Source organism: Coregonus clupeaformis, chromosome 36 (genome assembly GCF_020615455.1).
Source record: "Coregonus clupeaformis isolate EN_2021a chromosome 36, ASM2061545v1, whole genome shotgun sequence".
Classification (NCBI taxonomy): domain Eukaryota; kingdom Metazoa; phylum Chordata; class Actinopteri; order Salmoniformes; family Salmonidae; genus Coregonus; species Coregonus clupeaformis.
This window is the reverse complement of record NC_059227.1, coordinates 13,551,824-13,566,004: the sequence shown is the minus strand read 5'-3', so window position 1 is coordinate 13,566,004 and position 14,181 is coordinate 13,551,824. Positions and strand designations below refer to the sequence as shown.

Here is a 14,181-nt window from a genome sequence, read left to right as displayed (position 1 = left end):
CACTAGCTAACACATTAACGTAACACATACTAGCTAATACAGGTAATTATAAAATGAACCAAAGCATATAACAAGCTTTGGCAACCACCTAGGGATGTTAACGGTTAACCATTAATCGGTTCGCATCAAAAATACATTTCACTAGTCATGCTTACCGGTCTATAGGTTAATTTGCATAATTTTATGGATTTCAATTGGCACGTGTGTATTTTCGTTAGTTCGTCATGTATCTATTTATCAGACGTGCACAGAGCCTAATTTGAGCGGAATATCACCTGTCGGACAGCGAGAGCTGCATCTCCTCAAACAGCTGGTTGCTACTGGTGTGAAACGTGTTCTTAAAAGCCCAGTCATTGCGCAACAATTCTAAATGCAATTGCGTGTTAAAAACAGAGTTTTGATGGCCACGATTAAAAAGAGATACAGTTTTTATTTCTCAACTCCTAATTTCTCAACTCCTGAACCGTGTCCTCCATTCACCATTTGAGTGCATAGGCAATAGTTTAGGCAGGCTATCAGCACGTCACCTACCACCTTGCAATCTGAGCTGGAGGCAGTATGCATTTTGATAACATATACTTAATTGTGTGAAACCTGGATGTTTTACTTCATATTATGAGGTATGTCTTACCTTGCTTCAAAGTAGCGTAGACAAAATCTGACTATGCGCATTTGTGTAGGATAGATTATTGCGCAACCCCAAACGCTATATTCAGATTAGACTCAGATTTATAATGGGGGTTAATTGTAACATTTGTTACAATAAACCCCTTACCTAAAATTCAATGGTATTTTATATGGTATTTAGGCACATTCACATATTGATATAACATTTCACTTCTTTACATCAAGTTTGCCAGTACAACTAAGATAATACCTTAGAAAAATTAAAAAGTCAAATGCTAAAAGTATCTTATATAAAATATATTAATACCTCCAAGCACACATCAAAATCCACAAAGAAATGGTTAATTGACCACAAAATCACAATTTTGCAATGGCCATCTCAGTCTCTGGATTTGAACCCCATTGAAAACCTGCACAGACGAAGGATATCAAGGATGATTCTGTACGTTGGAATGGTGTAATAACACTCCCAATGTGTTCTCCAGTCATATAAAACATTTTAGAAAAAGTGCCATTATCCTCCCAAATTGAGGTATTGAAAACAGGGATGTTTTTGAGAATAATTTTTGTTAACTTTTTAAACAGTCTCTTTTGCTCATCTTTATCAAGGGTACCAATAATTTTAGACCTGACTGTATAGTCCTAGGCATATGTTGTTGTTAGGAGGACTTATGGGTCAATTTGTCATATATTTTGCTTTTATTACTGCGCATTTTAATTGTAATTTTACTTTCAAACTATTTTGCCATTTTGATCCCAACGTCACACATAGGACCCTTTATTTATAGAAATACCCATATATGGCACATATAGGGCCGGTTTACCGTTCTACCTCAATTTGTGCCTCAACTCCCTGACATTTAGATTTTTTTGTATTTTGTTGCATCTCATTTTATTAATTTAAATGTGTTTCTTGCATGTGTTACTGTAATTCTCCATTCATCTTGCTTTTTAGTCCAAGACTAGGCTTAATCTGTGTCCGGGAAACCGTCCCATAGTATTTTACCTGAGAATTATGCCAGGCTTCTAAGGAATTTCTGGGCATATTTCTGGGCTTTAAAACTGTACTTTTTCAAAATGCCTTGCTGCGCCAAGGTCCATTTGTAAATGTGACAAACGCTCTCACAGGGAGATGCCAAGCGCCAAGTTCATTAGCAATCATCTAACAATAACCCATGTTATGAAATACATTTCTGAAATAAGCCCCTGATGATGCATATACATCCAGTTTGAGGCAATTGTTTTATACTACCCTGCAGTACAGGTTAACTTTTTAATGCCCATAACTGTATAACCGTTAGTATATCTAATATGGGGAATTAAGATGGTTTCTAATGGAACAGTGCCATTGGAAGAAACTAAGTTGGCTATCATTTCTCAGTATGACAGTACTGTGCCCGACAACCCAAGTCAGCCACAATTACTTGTAAGAAACTGTTGTTAGTTAGGAAACTAAACTTGGCAACATAATTTAGCATGGTTCCGATGGAGCACTATAAATGGAATAGGATGTCATTTGGGATGCAACCCATGGCTTCCTTAAACAGGCTGTTCCTTCCCTAACACCCTAATAGCCTGTATCCATTTGTTAATCATGCAGATCCTCAGCCCGCTTGTGTCCAAAGCTCAGCTGTCGCAGTCCCTGCAGGCCCGTTTAGCCAGCTGTCGTATCCTGGGGAAGGTGGCCTGCAAGTTTGAGTCTCCCATGTGAGTTTGTACCCTGGAGTTTGTATCTTCCTCAATCACCAAACAGAAGGTCTGATGCTTGTTTTTCTACAAGGGAATGTCTTGGTTAAATGCTTATTTTTCTGTAAGGAAATGTCTTGGTTAAATTAGTTATATAGATGTAGGGGCCATAGATGCTACAGTAGGATAAATTAGTTAATGATAGATAGCCTAGACCAGGGGTGGGCAAACTTTTTGTCTCTAGGGCCACATCGGGATTAAAGAATTCAACGAAGGGCCACACATTTTTGTTCGTCAAAATCGATACTTTCTGTCTAGTGTGGCCTGGAGTGTTTTTTCAACCAAAAATAATCATTTCTCCTAACAACAACAAATATATACCCCACAGGCCGCATTTAATTGGCTGGCGAGCCCAGCCTTGGCCTAAACGATAGATGTAGAACACATAGATTCTAGGCTAAATTAGTTACAATCATTTCACAGCTTATCTGAATTAGTATCTCGTAGAAAAATCTCTATTGTGCCCTTTGGGACACCTTTCCAATAATCAATCATAATTTGTCTTGACTTCTCTTGATATGCCCCCAAATTATGTGAAACCCTCTTGGCAGAGTGAAGAAGGACCTCCTGCCCCTGGTGAGGTCCCTGTGCCAGGACGTGGAGTACGAGGTGCGCTCCTGCATGTGTCGCCAGCTGGAGAACATCGCCAGAGGAATCGGGTAAAAGAAAAGAACAGAGAAAAAAAGAAAGGAGAAAACCTTTCAGATAATCTAGAAAACAGCTGTGTCTGGTGTCGCGTTAAAATCGGAGGAGAGCTCATTGTAATGGCTGGAATGGAATAAATGGAATGGTTTCCATGTGTTTTATGTGTTTGATATATTTTCCATTTATTTATTTCCAGCCATTACATTGAGCCCCTCTGATTTCTCCGCCCACAAGACTCCACTGGTAGAAACAGTCGCATTGTTCAAACCGAAAGGCATAATGGTTCAATTGAACGGTGTCTTTGAAAAGGCTAAACACACCCTGTTGACCTGAGGAAATAGACCAGTATGCGAGACTAAATACTCCTGAACTTTTGTTTGAATACCCAAAAAATTCTTAGAAGCTTTGCTTTCAGTTGAAGCTTGTGTGTTGGGTGGGGGGGAGTCTTTTTTCCTATCATGAACCTACAACAGATGACTATAAACGCAGGCTTATCGCAGCAGAAACTTTGTGTCCCAAATGGCACCCTATTCCCTATATAGTTCACTACTTTTGAGCAGAGCACTATGGGCCCCTGGTCAATAGTAGTGCACTTTATAGGGAATAGGGTGTCATTTGACAAGCACACACTATCAACCCTGATAGACTGCAGCAGCCCCTTGGGAACAGCCGGTCCAGTCAAGAAGAATGATTTCTAAAATTCTGCCTGGTTACCTGTGTAGCAAATGCTTTATTTTGCAATCAGCAAAGTGGCAGGGGGAAGGTAGTGCTTACTTTGGTATTAATGCTTAGTGACACTACAACTAATGGATACATATTGACCAAATAGAGAAACTCACAGGACGGCACACTACTGGGTATCCTAAGCGTGCAGTATACTCTTTGGGCTGGTTTCTCGGACACAGATTAAGCCTAGTCCTGGACAAAAATCACTTTCAATGGAGAATCTTTATTGAGCATACTTTTAAATCCATGACTATGCTTAATCTGTGTCCGGGAAACCGGCCCCTAGAGTGCATCTCAGTATCATTTGTCTCATCGTCTCCACTTTCCTGTTATTTTATTATCCCCATCCATATAGAGATGTTCCCCTCAATAACATATAGATATTGATCCATTAGTTGAATAGAACATCTTTGAGTTACTGACAGGTGCAATGAATGAAAACACCAACACTAACTGGTGCACAGAAACAAATTACCTGACGCTTTGAATGGATCTTTTAGTGTTTTGTTCATTAGTCCATCAAACTTTAATGTTCACCTGCAAAAATGAACAAAATACTAAAAGTTCGTTTGAGTGAACTATCCCTTTAACAGTGCTACATTAATACAGTATGTGCTAGTGTTAGTTACTGCAGGTAGCTTAGTGGTTAAGAGCATAGTGCCAGTAACCGAAAGGTCGCTGGTTCTAATCCCTGAGCCGACTAGGTGAAAAATCTGTCGATGTGCCCTTGAGCAAGGCACTTAACCCTAATTGCTCCTGTAAGTCGCTCTGGATAAGAGCGTCTGCTAAATGACAAAAATAAAAATAAATAAAATAAACCCACTGTTAAATATTGGTATTGGGAGTTTTGCAGGCAACCAATTGTGCAACAGTGAGTTATCAGAATACGTATTTTGTCAGAGGGTGAGTGACTTATTAAGGGGGAGGTGTATTATGTGTCAGTCACAAACACAACCCTGTAACCTTAACATGATACGTTCTCTAACTTCACTCTCTGTCATCCTTCATTGATCTTTTGGATGCAGTTTATGAAATGTGCTGTTTTACATTGCCAATATTGGGGGAGGGAGGTTATATTCTTCTTAGCTCGTACACTTAGGGATAGCCTAGTTCACAATAAAATATTCTCATGTTTCCAAACCTCAGCAGTGGTCTTAAACTAAAGTCAAGTCCATTTTCCTTTTTTTGTGATACGTTTTTTATTGTTGACACTTGTTGGATAACAGGCATATATATACACAGCAAATAGGCTGTGACTCATGTTCGTAGCATTCATAATGATAGTATTGTTTTTACAAAAGAGATGCAGCGAAAAATGACATCAGCTTTGCACGCTTAAATCAATGAAATTGGCATACAGAGGCAGATCTGACTCTGTATCTCAATGTGAATGGCATCAGCATGCTTGTATTTGTAGTAGTGTCAACCTTATTTGTTATATACATTTCTTATCCATTGACAATTAAGTATATGAATATGAACAAAAGGGGAGAAAACTAAAGAAATATAAATAATAATTAAAGAATGGGGTTGCGTTAAATTGAGAGCACAGGGAAGATAATCTTCCATATTGATTTTATCCCCAGGCATTCCCACATCATATGGATTAAGGTACCTTGAGTGTCATTAGAGCATAGAGTACAATTGGGTGATGGTTTGGCTTTAATGTGATACAATTTCCGGGGAGTAAAGTACGTTCTGTGAACAAAATTTAAGTGAATCATATATTGTGCCATATTGTTTGCCAATTAAGAACATTGTTGGATATTTGTAGATCTTTTTTACACAATTTGTCAATTGAAAGCGGCTTGGATGAGGACTTTACTAGACGGGAATTCATTTCAGAGACGAGACCTCTTTTTCCAAGCAGTACCTTATGAAGGTGAAGCTTTGTTTCCCAAGATACCCCATGAGAGTGCATAGCAAAACGTAATTGTAAGTAGAAAAATAATGAGTTGCCAGGCAGGTTGTACTTTTGTTGAATATCTTGGAATGCGCGGAGACCCTCATCCCCAAAAATGGCTGAAAGTGTGTGCAATCCATTGCCATGCCACAGGGGAAATGAGATGGGGCGCCCTCCCAATTGGAGACCAAAATTATGGAAAATTCATGATTGGAGATACCAGTTGAGTGTGATTCCACATATTTTTTCAGCCAGATGCCAAACAGAAATGGCGTGAGAAATAATAGAGCCGAATCTTAATTTAGATTGTTTCAGAGCTACATTGGAATAGATTAGGTTTTGTAATCTGTGTTGGTGAACACATTTTTATTCTATTGGACGCCATGCCACGCCCTGTATCTCAGTTGGTAGAGCATGGCGCTTGCAACACCAGGGTTGTGGGTTCGTTTCCCACGGGGGGCCAGTATGAAAATGTACTAACTGTAAGTCGCTCTGGATAAGAGCGTCTGCTAAATGACTAAAATGTGAAATGTAAAAGCAAGTTTCTGGATTTAGCCTACATTTGACATTTTAATCATTTAGCAGACGCTCTTATCCAGAGCGACTCCTAGTAGCGAGAGAATACAGAGAAAATGACCATGGGAACCATTGGAATTTTGGGAGGCTTATTCCACCTGAGGTATTTTGTCTCTGTAATATGGAGAGTTTAATTCTTGTTTTTTTTCCCTCCAGATACATTTTGAGATTAGGTTGTGCATTTTCTTCCAGTGGCCATCAAGTGGTGCTACAAGGAGCATTTTACTTTTTTATGACAAACTGGTGGAATCTGCCCCAGGCATGTTGGATTGCTCGGAGGGGTATACTACAAAGCAGGTGTGAGGAGTTGGCGAGGTAACTTTGGTCAACTCTTGAGTTCAACTCGGGATAACCGGTCATACGAAAGTGGCTCACCTTTTAGCCAGGTAATTTCTATGGCAATGAATTCTTATGAACTAACCTGCTCCGGGGCAGGCTAACTCACTGGTAACTCCACTGAAATGACTGAGCCACGAGTTGAGGACCAATCAAATAAGTTTCCCTGTAACAGTAACACTTTTGTATGACTTAATACAATTATTGTATCGATAGGAGTGGGGGAAAAAGGTGCTTGTGGTTGTGCATTGATTAGCACACCAACGACGGCATTAATGATAAGTAATAAAATAAAGTTGCCACTTATAAAAGCCTGTTTCACACCATAGCCCATGGATTGATGTTTCACCATTGTCTCAATGAAGAGTTTGGCGTTCGACTAGCCATTACAAGCGGCAGGCGGTCGAGCGATATCCACCGTCGTAGTATGATTAAGCCTGAGCTGGAATGTGAAGCTGAAGCTGGTTAGCTTTAGAAAACTCTGAGTAGATATAGCTTGCTTCGTAGGATACCCTTCTGTTGGTTGAGAGATCTCATGTGGATCAGCCACGACAGACTCTTCATTGGTGTTGGCTGTGACTTTCTGGTGGTTTCTAAGCAGTCGATTCTCTACTTTTGATAGTGTTATTTTAGAAGCCATGTTCAAGTTTGTAGCTTGTAGAAGCGGAAGTTTGCCTAAAATTTGGTCAAACAAAGGGAGGTTGGAGAACAGAACTCTATGCTGCCATCTTACTCATGCCACAAATGTTGTCTTGCCACACAGGTCCATTTTCCATTAATTTTGAGGCATGAAATTATCTGACAAACTTTGATTTGGGGGAAACTCAAACGATCCCTTTAATGGGAATGTGTGTTTGTTATATAATTGTGTCTCGTCTCTTTCTCCTCTGGTGTCTCAGACTGGACCACACCAAGGCGGCAGTGCTGCCTGAGCTCGTAGAGTTGGCTCGGGACGAGGGGAGCACGGTGCGCCTGGCCGCCTTCGACACCATCATTAACCTGCTGGAGATGTTCGACAGTGGTGAGAAACCTCATTCAATGACACCACCTCACCTATGTCATGCACCCTCAACACCTCATATAAACCTCATATAACCTTATCACCTCAAACAGTCTCACCTCTCACACAAAAAGACTTCTACAATCTCACCACCTCATACAAACATCATACGAACTCTATGTGATTACCCTGCACCCTCACACAGCCGGCCCACATGGCTTTTCCACTGCTGGCACTATAACGTCATTCAGCCCACATACTTCTGTCTGCGTGGCAGGCCGTGCTACACCCTCGTACAGCCTACATAGCCGTCTCTGTGGCCATGTTGCTCTCACATTCAACTTACACTTCTTCTTACTACAGCGTGCCTCGCAAGCAGCCCACACTACTCCCGATCTGGCGGCTCTTGTTCGCTGGCAATTTTCTACTCATTGATGTTCCAAGAGAGGACAGACGCCCACACGTTCACATTGTTCCCGGAAAAGTCTTTAAACCAAAGCAGTATTTTGACAGGAATAGCTTTATAAAGGCACTTACAGAAAATACGGTTATAATGTTCCTATTCAATGGTTGTGATGTTCCTATTGATCTGTTTTTTTACCTAGCATCTATCTTAGGTTTGCATATTTTTTGTTCTAGCTCTGCACAAGCAAAACTGATTTCACTACTCAACTAATACTCACACCCTTGATTACCTGTATAAGGTGTGCTTGTGCTCTGCAAAAAAAATATGCAACCCCTGGGGTTGCCAAGAACCAGAGTCTACTACAGACATAAACCTGGCTCATTAAAACCAATGCACTTCACAACCTTGTCTCTACATTGTCTGTGGGAAACACTTACTTGTCTGGCTTAGCGACACTCTTCCAAGACACCCCTGCACCCGCAAAGTTCCTTTGATATGCAAATACTATACTCGTTACAGTAGTTGGCACACTGGCTCCAACTAAGCTGTCAGCGGTAATGGCCACAGTCTGATATTTCTTCACGAGGCCTTTGCACGTTGCTACGTGGAGTCCCGGCCCTATTGCTTTCATCTTTCAGATGTCCTTTCAGATCTGCCCAGGTAAGTCGTCAGGGCAGAGAAAAGGTAGCAAGTTAGCTCTTATACACTCCATGGCCGCATGATGAGTAACATCATATTGAGTTGATACTGTGTTTTGGAATGGAATGCAGCCACTGTGTGTATGAGGGATGACAATTCCGATTGTCCGCTCTCTGCCAGATGCCCATTTCATTGGGAGGCAGCACCGTCATGTCAAACTGTCTTTCTCTCTTCTCTCCCCCTCACTTTTTAGACGACAGGACGCGTGTTATCTTTCCGCTGGTGAAGACGTTCTGTGAAAAGTGCTTTAAAGCTGACGAGGCGGTGCTGGCTTCGCTGTCGTTTCAGTACGGCAAGCTCTGTCACGGACTCTCAGGTGGGTTTAATACCTCTTACATTGGCTGCTCTGTCACAGACTCTCAGGTGGGTTTAATACCTCTTACATTGGCTGCTCTGTCACAGACTCTCAGGTGGGTTTAATACCTCTTAAATGGGCTGCTCTGTCACGGACTCTCAGGTGGGTTTAATACCTCTTAAATGGGCTGCTCTGTCACAGACTCTCAGGTGGGTTTAATACCTCTTACATTGGCTGCTCTGTCACAGACTCTCAGGTGGGTTTAATACCTCTTAAATGGGCTGCTCTGTCACGGACTCTCAGGTGGGTTTAATACCTCTTAAATGGGCTGCTCTGTCACAGACTCTCAGGTGGGTTTCAGACCTCTTAAGGCCAGACACTACACCCTAATAGGGTCTTTTTTTTCCCTTATTCATATCACAATTAACTTTTACCACTTGAATGTAGACAGAAATACAATATTTTTTTTTATTAAATACAGTACTTTTTGTATTAAAATAGGCAAATGAGGTAATACACTAAAGTATATGGACACCTGTTCAAATTAGTGTATTCGGCTATTTCAGCCACACCCGTTGCTGACAGGTGTATAAAATCGAGCACACAGCCATGCAATCTCCATAGACAAACATTGGCAATAGAATGGCCTTACTTAAGACCTCAGTGACTTTCAACCTGGCACCGTCATAGGATGCCACCTTTCCAACAACTCAGTTCGTCAAAATTCTGCCCTGCTAGAGCTGCCCTGGTCAACTGTAAGTGCTGTTATTGTGAAGTGGAAACGTCTAGGAGCAACAACGGCTCAGCCGCGAAGTTGTAGGCCACACAAGCTCACAGAACGGGACCGTTGAGTGCTGAAGCGCGTAGTGTGCAGTGGGGGAAAAAGTACCCAATTGTCATACTTGAGTAAAAGTAAAGATACCTTAATAGAAAATGACTCCAGTAAAAGTGAAAGTCACCCAGTAAAATACTACTTGAGTAAAAGTATTTGGTTTTAAACATACTTAAGTATCAAAGTAAATGTAATTGCTAAAATGTACTTAAGTATCAAAAGTAAAAGTATAAATTATTTTAAATTCCTTATATTAAGCAAACCAGACAGCACAATTGTCTTGTTTTTTATGTTTACGGATAGCTAGGGGCATTGCGCATGGTGATCTTAGGCTTGTGTGTGGCTGCTCGGCCATGGAAACCCATTTCATGAAACTCCCGACGAACAGTTCTTGTGCTGACGTTGCTTCTAGAGGCAGTTTGGAAATCAGTAGTGAGTGTTGCAACCGAGGACAGACGATTTTCACGCACTACCAGTGGTGTAAAGTACTTAAGTAAAAATAATTGAAAGCACTACTTAAGTAGTTTTTGGGGTATCTGTACTTTACTTTAATATTTATATATATATATATTTTTTTTTATAAAAGTTTTTTGTATTTTACCCCCTTTTTCTCCCCAATTTCGTGATATCCCCAACGGGCTCGGGAGAGGCAAAGGTCGAGTCATGCGTCCTCCGAAACATGACCCGCCAAACCGTGCGCCTTAACACCTGCCAGCTTAACCCGGAAGCCAGCCGCACCAATGTGTCGGAGGAAACACCATTAAACTGACGACACGAGTCAGCGTGCATGCGCCCGCCTGCCACAAGGAGTCGCTAGAGCGCGATGGGACCAGGACATCCTGGCCGGCAAAACACTCCGCTAACCCGGACGACGCAGGGCCAATTGGCACAGCGTCGTCCGGGTTTGGCCGGTGTAGGCCGTCATTGTAAATAAGAATTTGATCTTAACTGACTTGCCTAGTTAAATAAAGGGAAAAAATTAAATAAAAATAAAAAACATATCCTTGCCTGTGAAGCCCTGTTTGTGCAAAGCAATGATGACGGCACGTGTTTCCTTGCAGGTAACCATGGTTAACAGAGGAAGAACAATGATTTCAAGCACCCACCCTCCTTTTAAAGCTACCTGTCTGTTATTCTAACTCAATCAGCATGACAGAGTGATCTCCAGCCTTGTCCTTGTCAACACTCTCACCTGTGTTAACGAGGGAATCACTGACATGATGGTAGCTGGTCCTTTTGTGGCAGGGCTGAAATGCAGTGGAAATGTTTTTGGGGGATTAAGTTCATTTTCATGGCAAAGAGGGACTTTGTAATTAATTGCAATTCATCTGATCACTGTTCATGACATTCTGGAGTATATGCCAATTGCAATCATCAAAACTGAGGCAGCAGACTTTATGAAAATTAGTATTTGTGTCATTCTCAAAACTTTTCACCACGACTGTACAGTCTTCCTTCTACTCACTCTGTCAATTAGGTTAGTATTGTGGAGTAACTATAATGTTGTTGATCCATCCTCAGTTTTCTCCTATCACAGCCAATGAACTCTGTAACTGTTTTAAAGTCACCATTGGCCTCATGGTGAAATCCCTGAGCGGTTTCCTTCTTCCGGCAACTGAGTTAGGAAGGACGCCTGTATCTTTGTATTGCCTTGGTGTATTGATCCACCATCCAAAGTATAATTAATAACTTCACCATGCTCAAAAGGATATTCAATGTCTGCTTTTATTTGTATTTTTACCCATCCTTCTTTGCGAGGCATTGGAAAACCTCCCTGGTCTTTGTGGTTGAATCTGTGTTTGAAATTCACTGCTCGACTGAGGGATGTTACAGATAATTCTATGTGTGGGGTACAGAGATTAAGTAGTCATTAAAAAAATCATGTTAAACACTATTATTGCACACATAGTGAGTCCATACAACTTATTATGTGACTTGTTAAGCACATTTTTACTCCTGAACTTATTTAGGTTTGCCATAAAAAAGGGAATGAATACTTATTGTGTCAAGAAATTTCAGCCTTTCGGTTTTTTATTAATTTGTTAACACATAATTCCACTTTGACATTATGGGGTATTGTATGTAGGCCAGTGAATAAAGAAATCTCAATTTAATCAATTTTAAATTCAGGCTGTAACACAACAACATGTGGAAAAAGTCAAAGTGTGTGAATACTTTTGAAGGCACTGTACTTTGAAGAACTACTAAAATAGTGATTTTTGTCAGATAGCATAGGCAGCAGCTCTATAGAGATGAGATGATGACATAGTGTGAAATAATAAAGTCATCAAATAAAACACATGTAATACAGTGCCTTCGGAAAGTATTCAGACCCCTTTACTTTTTCCACATTTTGTTACGTTACAGCCTTATTCTAAAATGGATTAAATAAATACAAATCCTCAGCAAACTACACACAATACCCAATAATGACAAAGCGAAAACAGGTTTTTAGTTTATTTTCTTTTACATAAGTATTCAGACCCTTTGCAATGAGACTCGAAATTGGGATCAGGTGAATCCTGTTTCCATTTATCGTCCTTGAAATGTTTATACAACTTGATTGGAGTCCACCTGTGGTAAATTCAATTGATTGTACATGATTTGGAAAGATTATATAAGGTCCCACAGTTGACAGTGCAGGTCAGAGCAACAACCAAGCCATGAGGTCGAAGGAATTGTCTGTAGAGCTCCGAGACAGAATTGTGTCGAGGCACAGATCTGGGGAAGGGTATAGTGGCCTCCATCATTCTCTAATGGAAGAAGTTTGGAACCACCAAGAGTCTTCCTAGAGCTGGCCGCCCAGCCAAACTGAGCAATCGGTGGAGAAGGGCCTTGGTCAGAGAGGTGACCAAGAACCCGATGGTCACTCTGACAGAGCTCTAGAGTTCCTCTGTGGAGATGGGAGAACCTTCCAGAAGGACAACCATCTCTTTGAGCCAGGCCCATGAGATGAGCCAGGCCCATCTCCCGGCTATCTACCTCTCTGTCAACCGGACGGGACCACCTAGTGTGACACGGAGACCCGCCGATCCAACACGACAGGTCTGCCGACGAAATCGTCTGATGTGGTTACAACAGGCTTCCCGTTACGACGTCGACCACGAAGATTCCATCTGCTAGCCCCGGCCCGCTAGCACACGCTAGCCGTGGCCTCTTGCTCGCTAGTGCTTTAGCAGCCTCCGAACTACCTCCGAACTATCCTATTGCTGTTCACCGGACCTTATGATAACTCAGCTATACAGCTGATGCCTGCTGGACTGTTCCTTTTTACGGTACCGCATCCTGTTTATGTTTAGCCTCAGCCCAAACTGTGTCGCCATTACCAGCTGTTGTCTTAGCTCTCTCATATTACACCTGTGATTGCGTTATGCCTCTCTCCCATGTCAATATGGTTTCCTTATTGCTGTTTCGGTTATTTCTAATTGTACTATTTCACTGTAGATCCCCCAGCCCAGCTAAACCTGCCTTAGATAGCTCCTTTGTCCCACCCCCCATACACGCGGAGACCGACTCAATTGGTGCCTCCAGTTATGCTATCTCTTTCATTGTTACCCAACGCTTAGGTTTACCTCCACTTTACTCATATCCTTCCATATCCTTGTCTGTACATAATGCCCTGAATCTTTTCTACAACGCCCGGAAATCTGCCCCCTTATTCTCTGTACCCAACGCACTAGAAGACCAGTTCTTAAAGCCTTTAGCCGTATCCTTATTCTAGTCCTCCTCTGTTCCTCTGGTGATGTAGAGGCTAACCCAGGCTTTGCAGCCCCCAGTATCACTCCTACTCCCCAGGCGCTATCATTTGTTGACTTCTGTAACCGTAAAAGCCTTGGTTTCTTGCATGTTAATATCAGAAGTCTCCTTCCTAAATTTGAGTTATTCACTGCGTTAGCACACTCCGCCAATCCTGATGTTCTAGCAGTGTCTGAATCCTGGCTTAGGAAGGCCACCAAAAATTCTGAAATGTCCATCCCCAACTATAACATTTTCCGTCTAGATAGAACTGCCAAAGGGGGTGGAGTTGCAATCTACTGTAGAGATAGCCTGCAGAGCTCTATCATACTATCCAGGTCTGTGCCCAAACAGTTTGAGCTTCTACTTCTAAAAATCCACCTTTCCAGAAATAAGTCTCTCACTGTTGCCGCTTGCTACAGACCCCCCTCAGCCCCCAGCTGTGCCCTGGACACCATATGTGAATTGATTGCCCCCATTTATCCTCAGAGTTCGTACTGCTTGGTGACCTAAATTGGGATATGCTTAACACCCCGGCCATCCTACAATCCAAACTAGATGCCCTCAATCTCACACAAATTATCAACAAACCTACCAGGTACAACCCTAAATCCGTAAACATGGGTACCCTCATAGATATCATCCTGACTAACTT

The 14,181-nt window shown here is 41.7% G+C and overlaps 1 protein-coding gene across 9 annotated transcripts in view; it reads left to right on the top strand.

Annotated features, from left to right (window-relative positions):
* The window catches only part of ppp4r4 (protein phosphatase 4, regulatory subunit 4), a 137,840-nt gene that overhangs the window by 79,712 nt on the left and 43,947 nt on the right, over positions 1-14,181 (top strand). For all 9 annotated transcript variants that reach the window (XM_041865028.2, XM_041865029.2, XM_041865027.2 and 6 more), the window contains 4 exons: positions 2,228-2,334; positions 2,925-3,032; positions 7,459-7,580; positions 8,858-8,980. In XM_041865028.2, the coding sequence (XP_041720962.2) occupies positions 2,228-2,334; positions 2,925-3,032; positions 7,459-7,580; positions 8,858-8,980 (460 nt within the window). The remainder of the gene's footprint in view (positions 1-2,227; positions 2,335-2,924; positions 3,033-7,458; positions 7,581-8,857; positions 8,981-14,181) is intronic.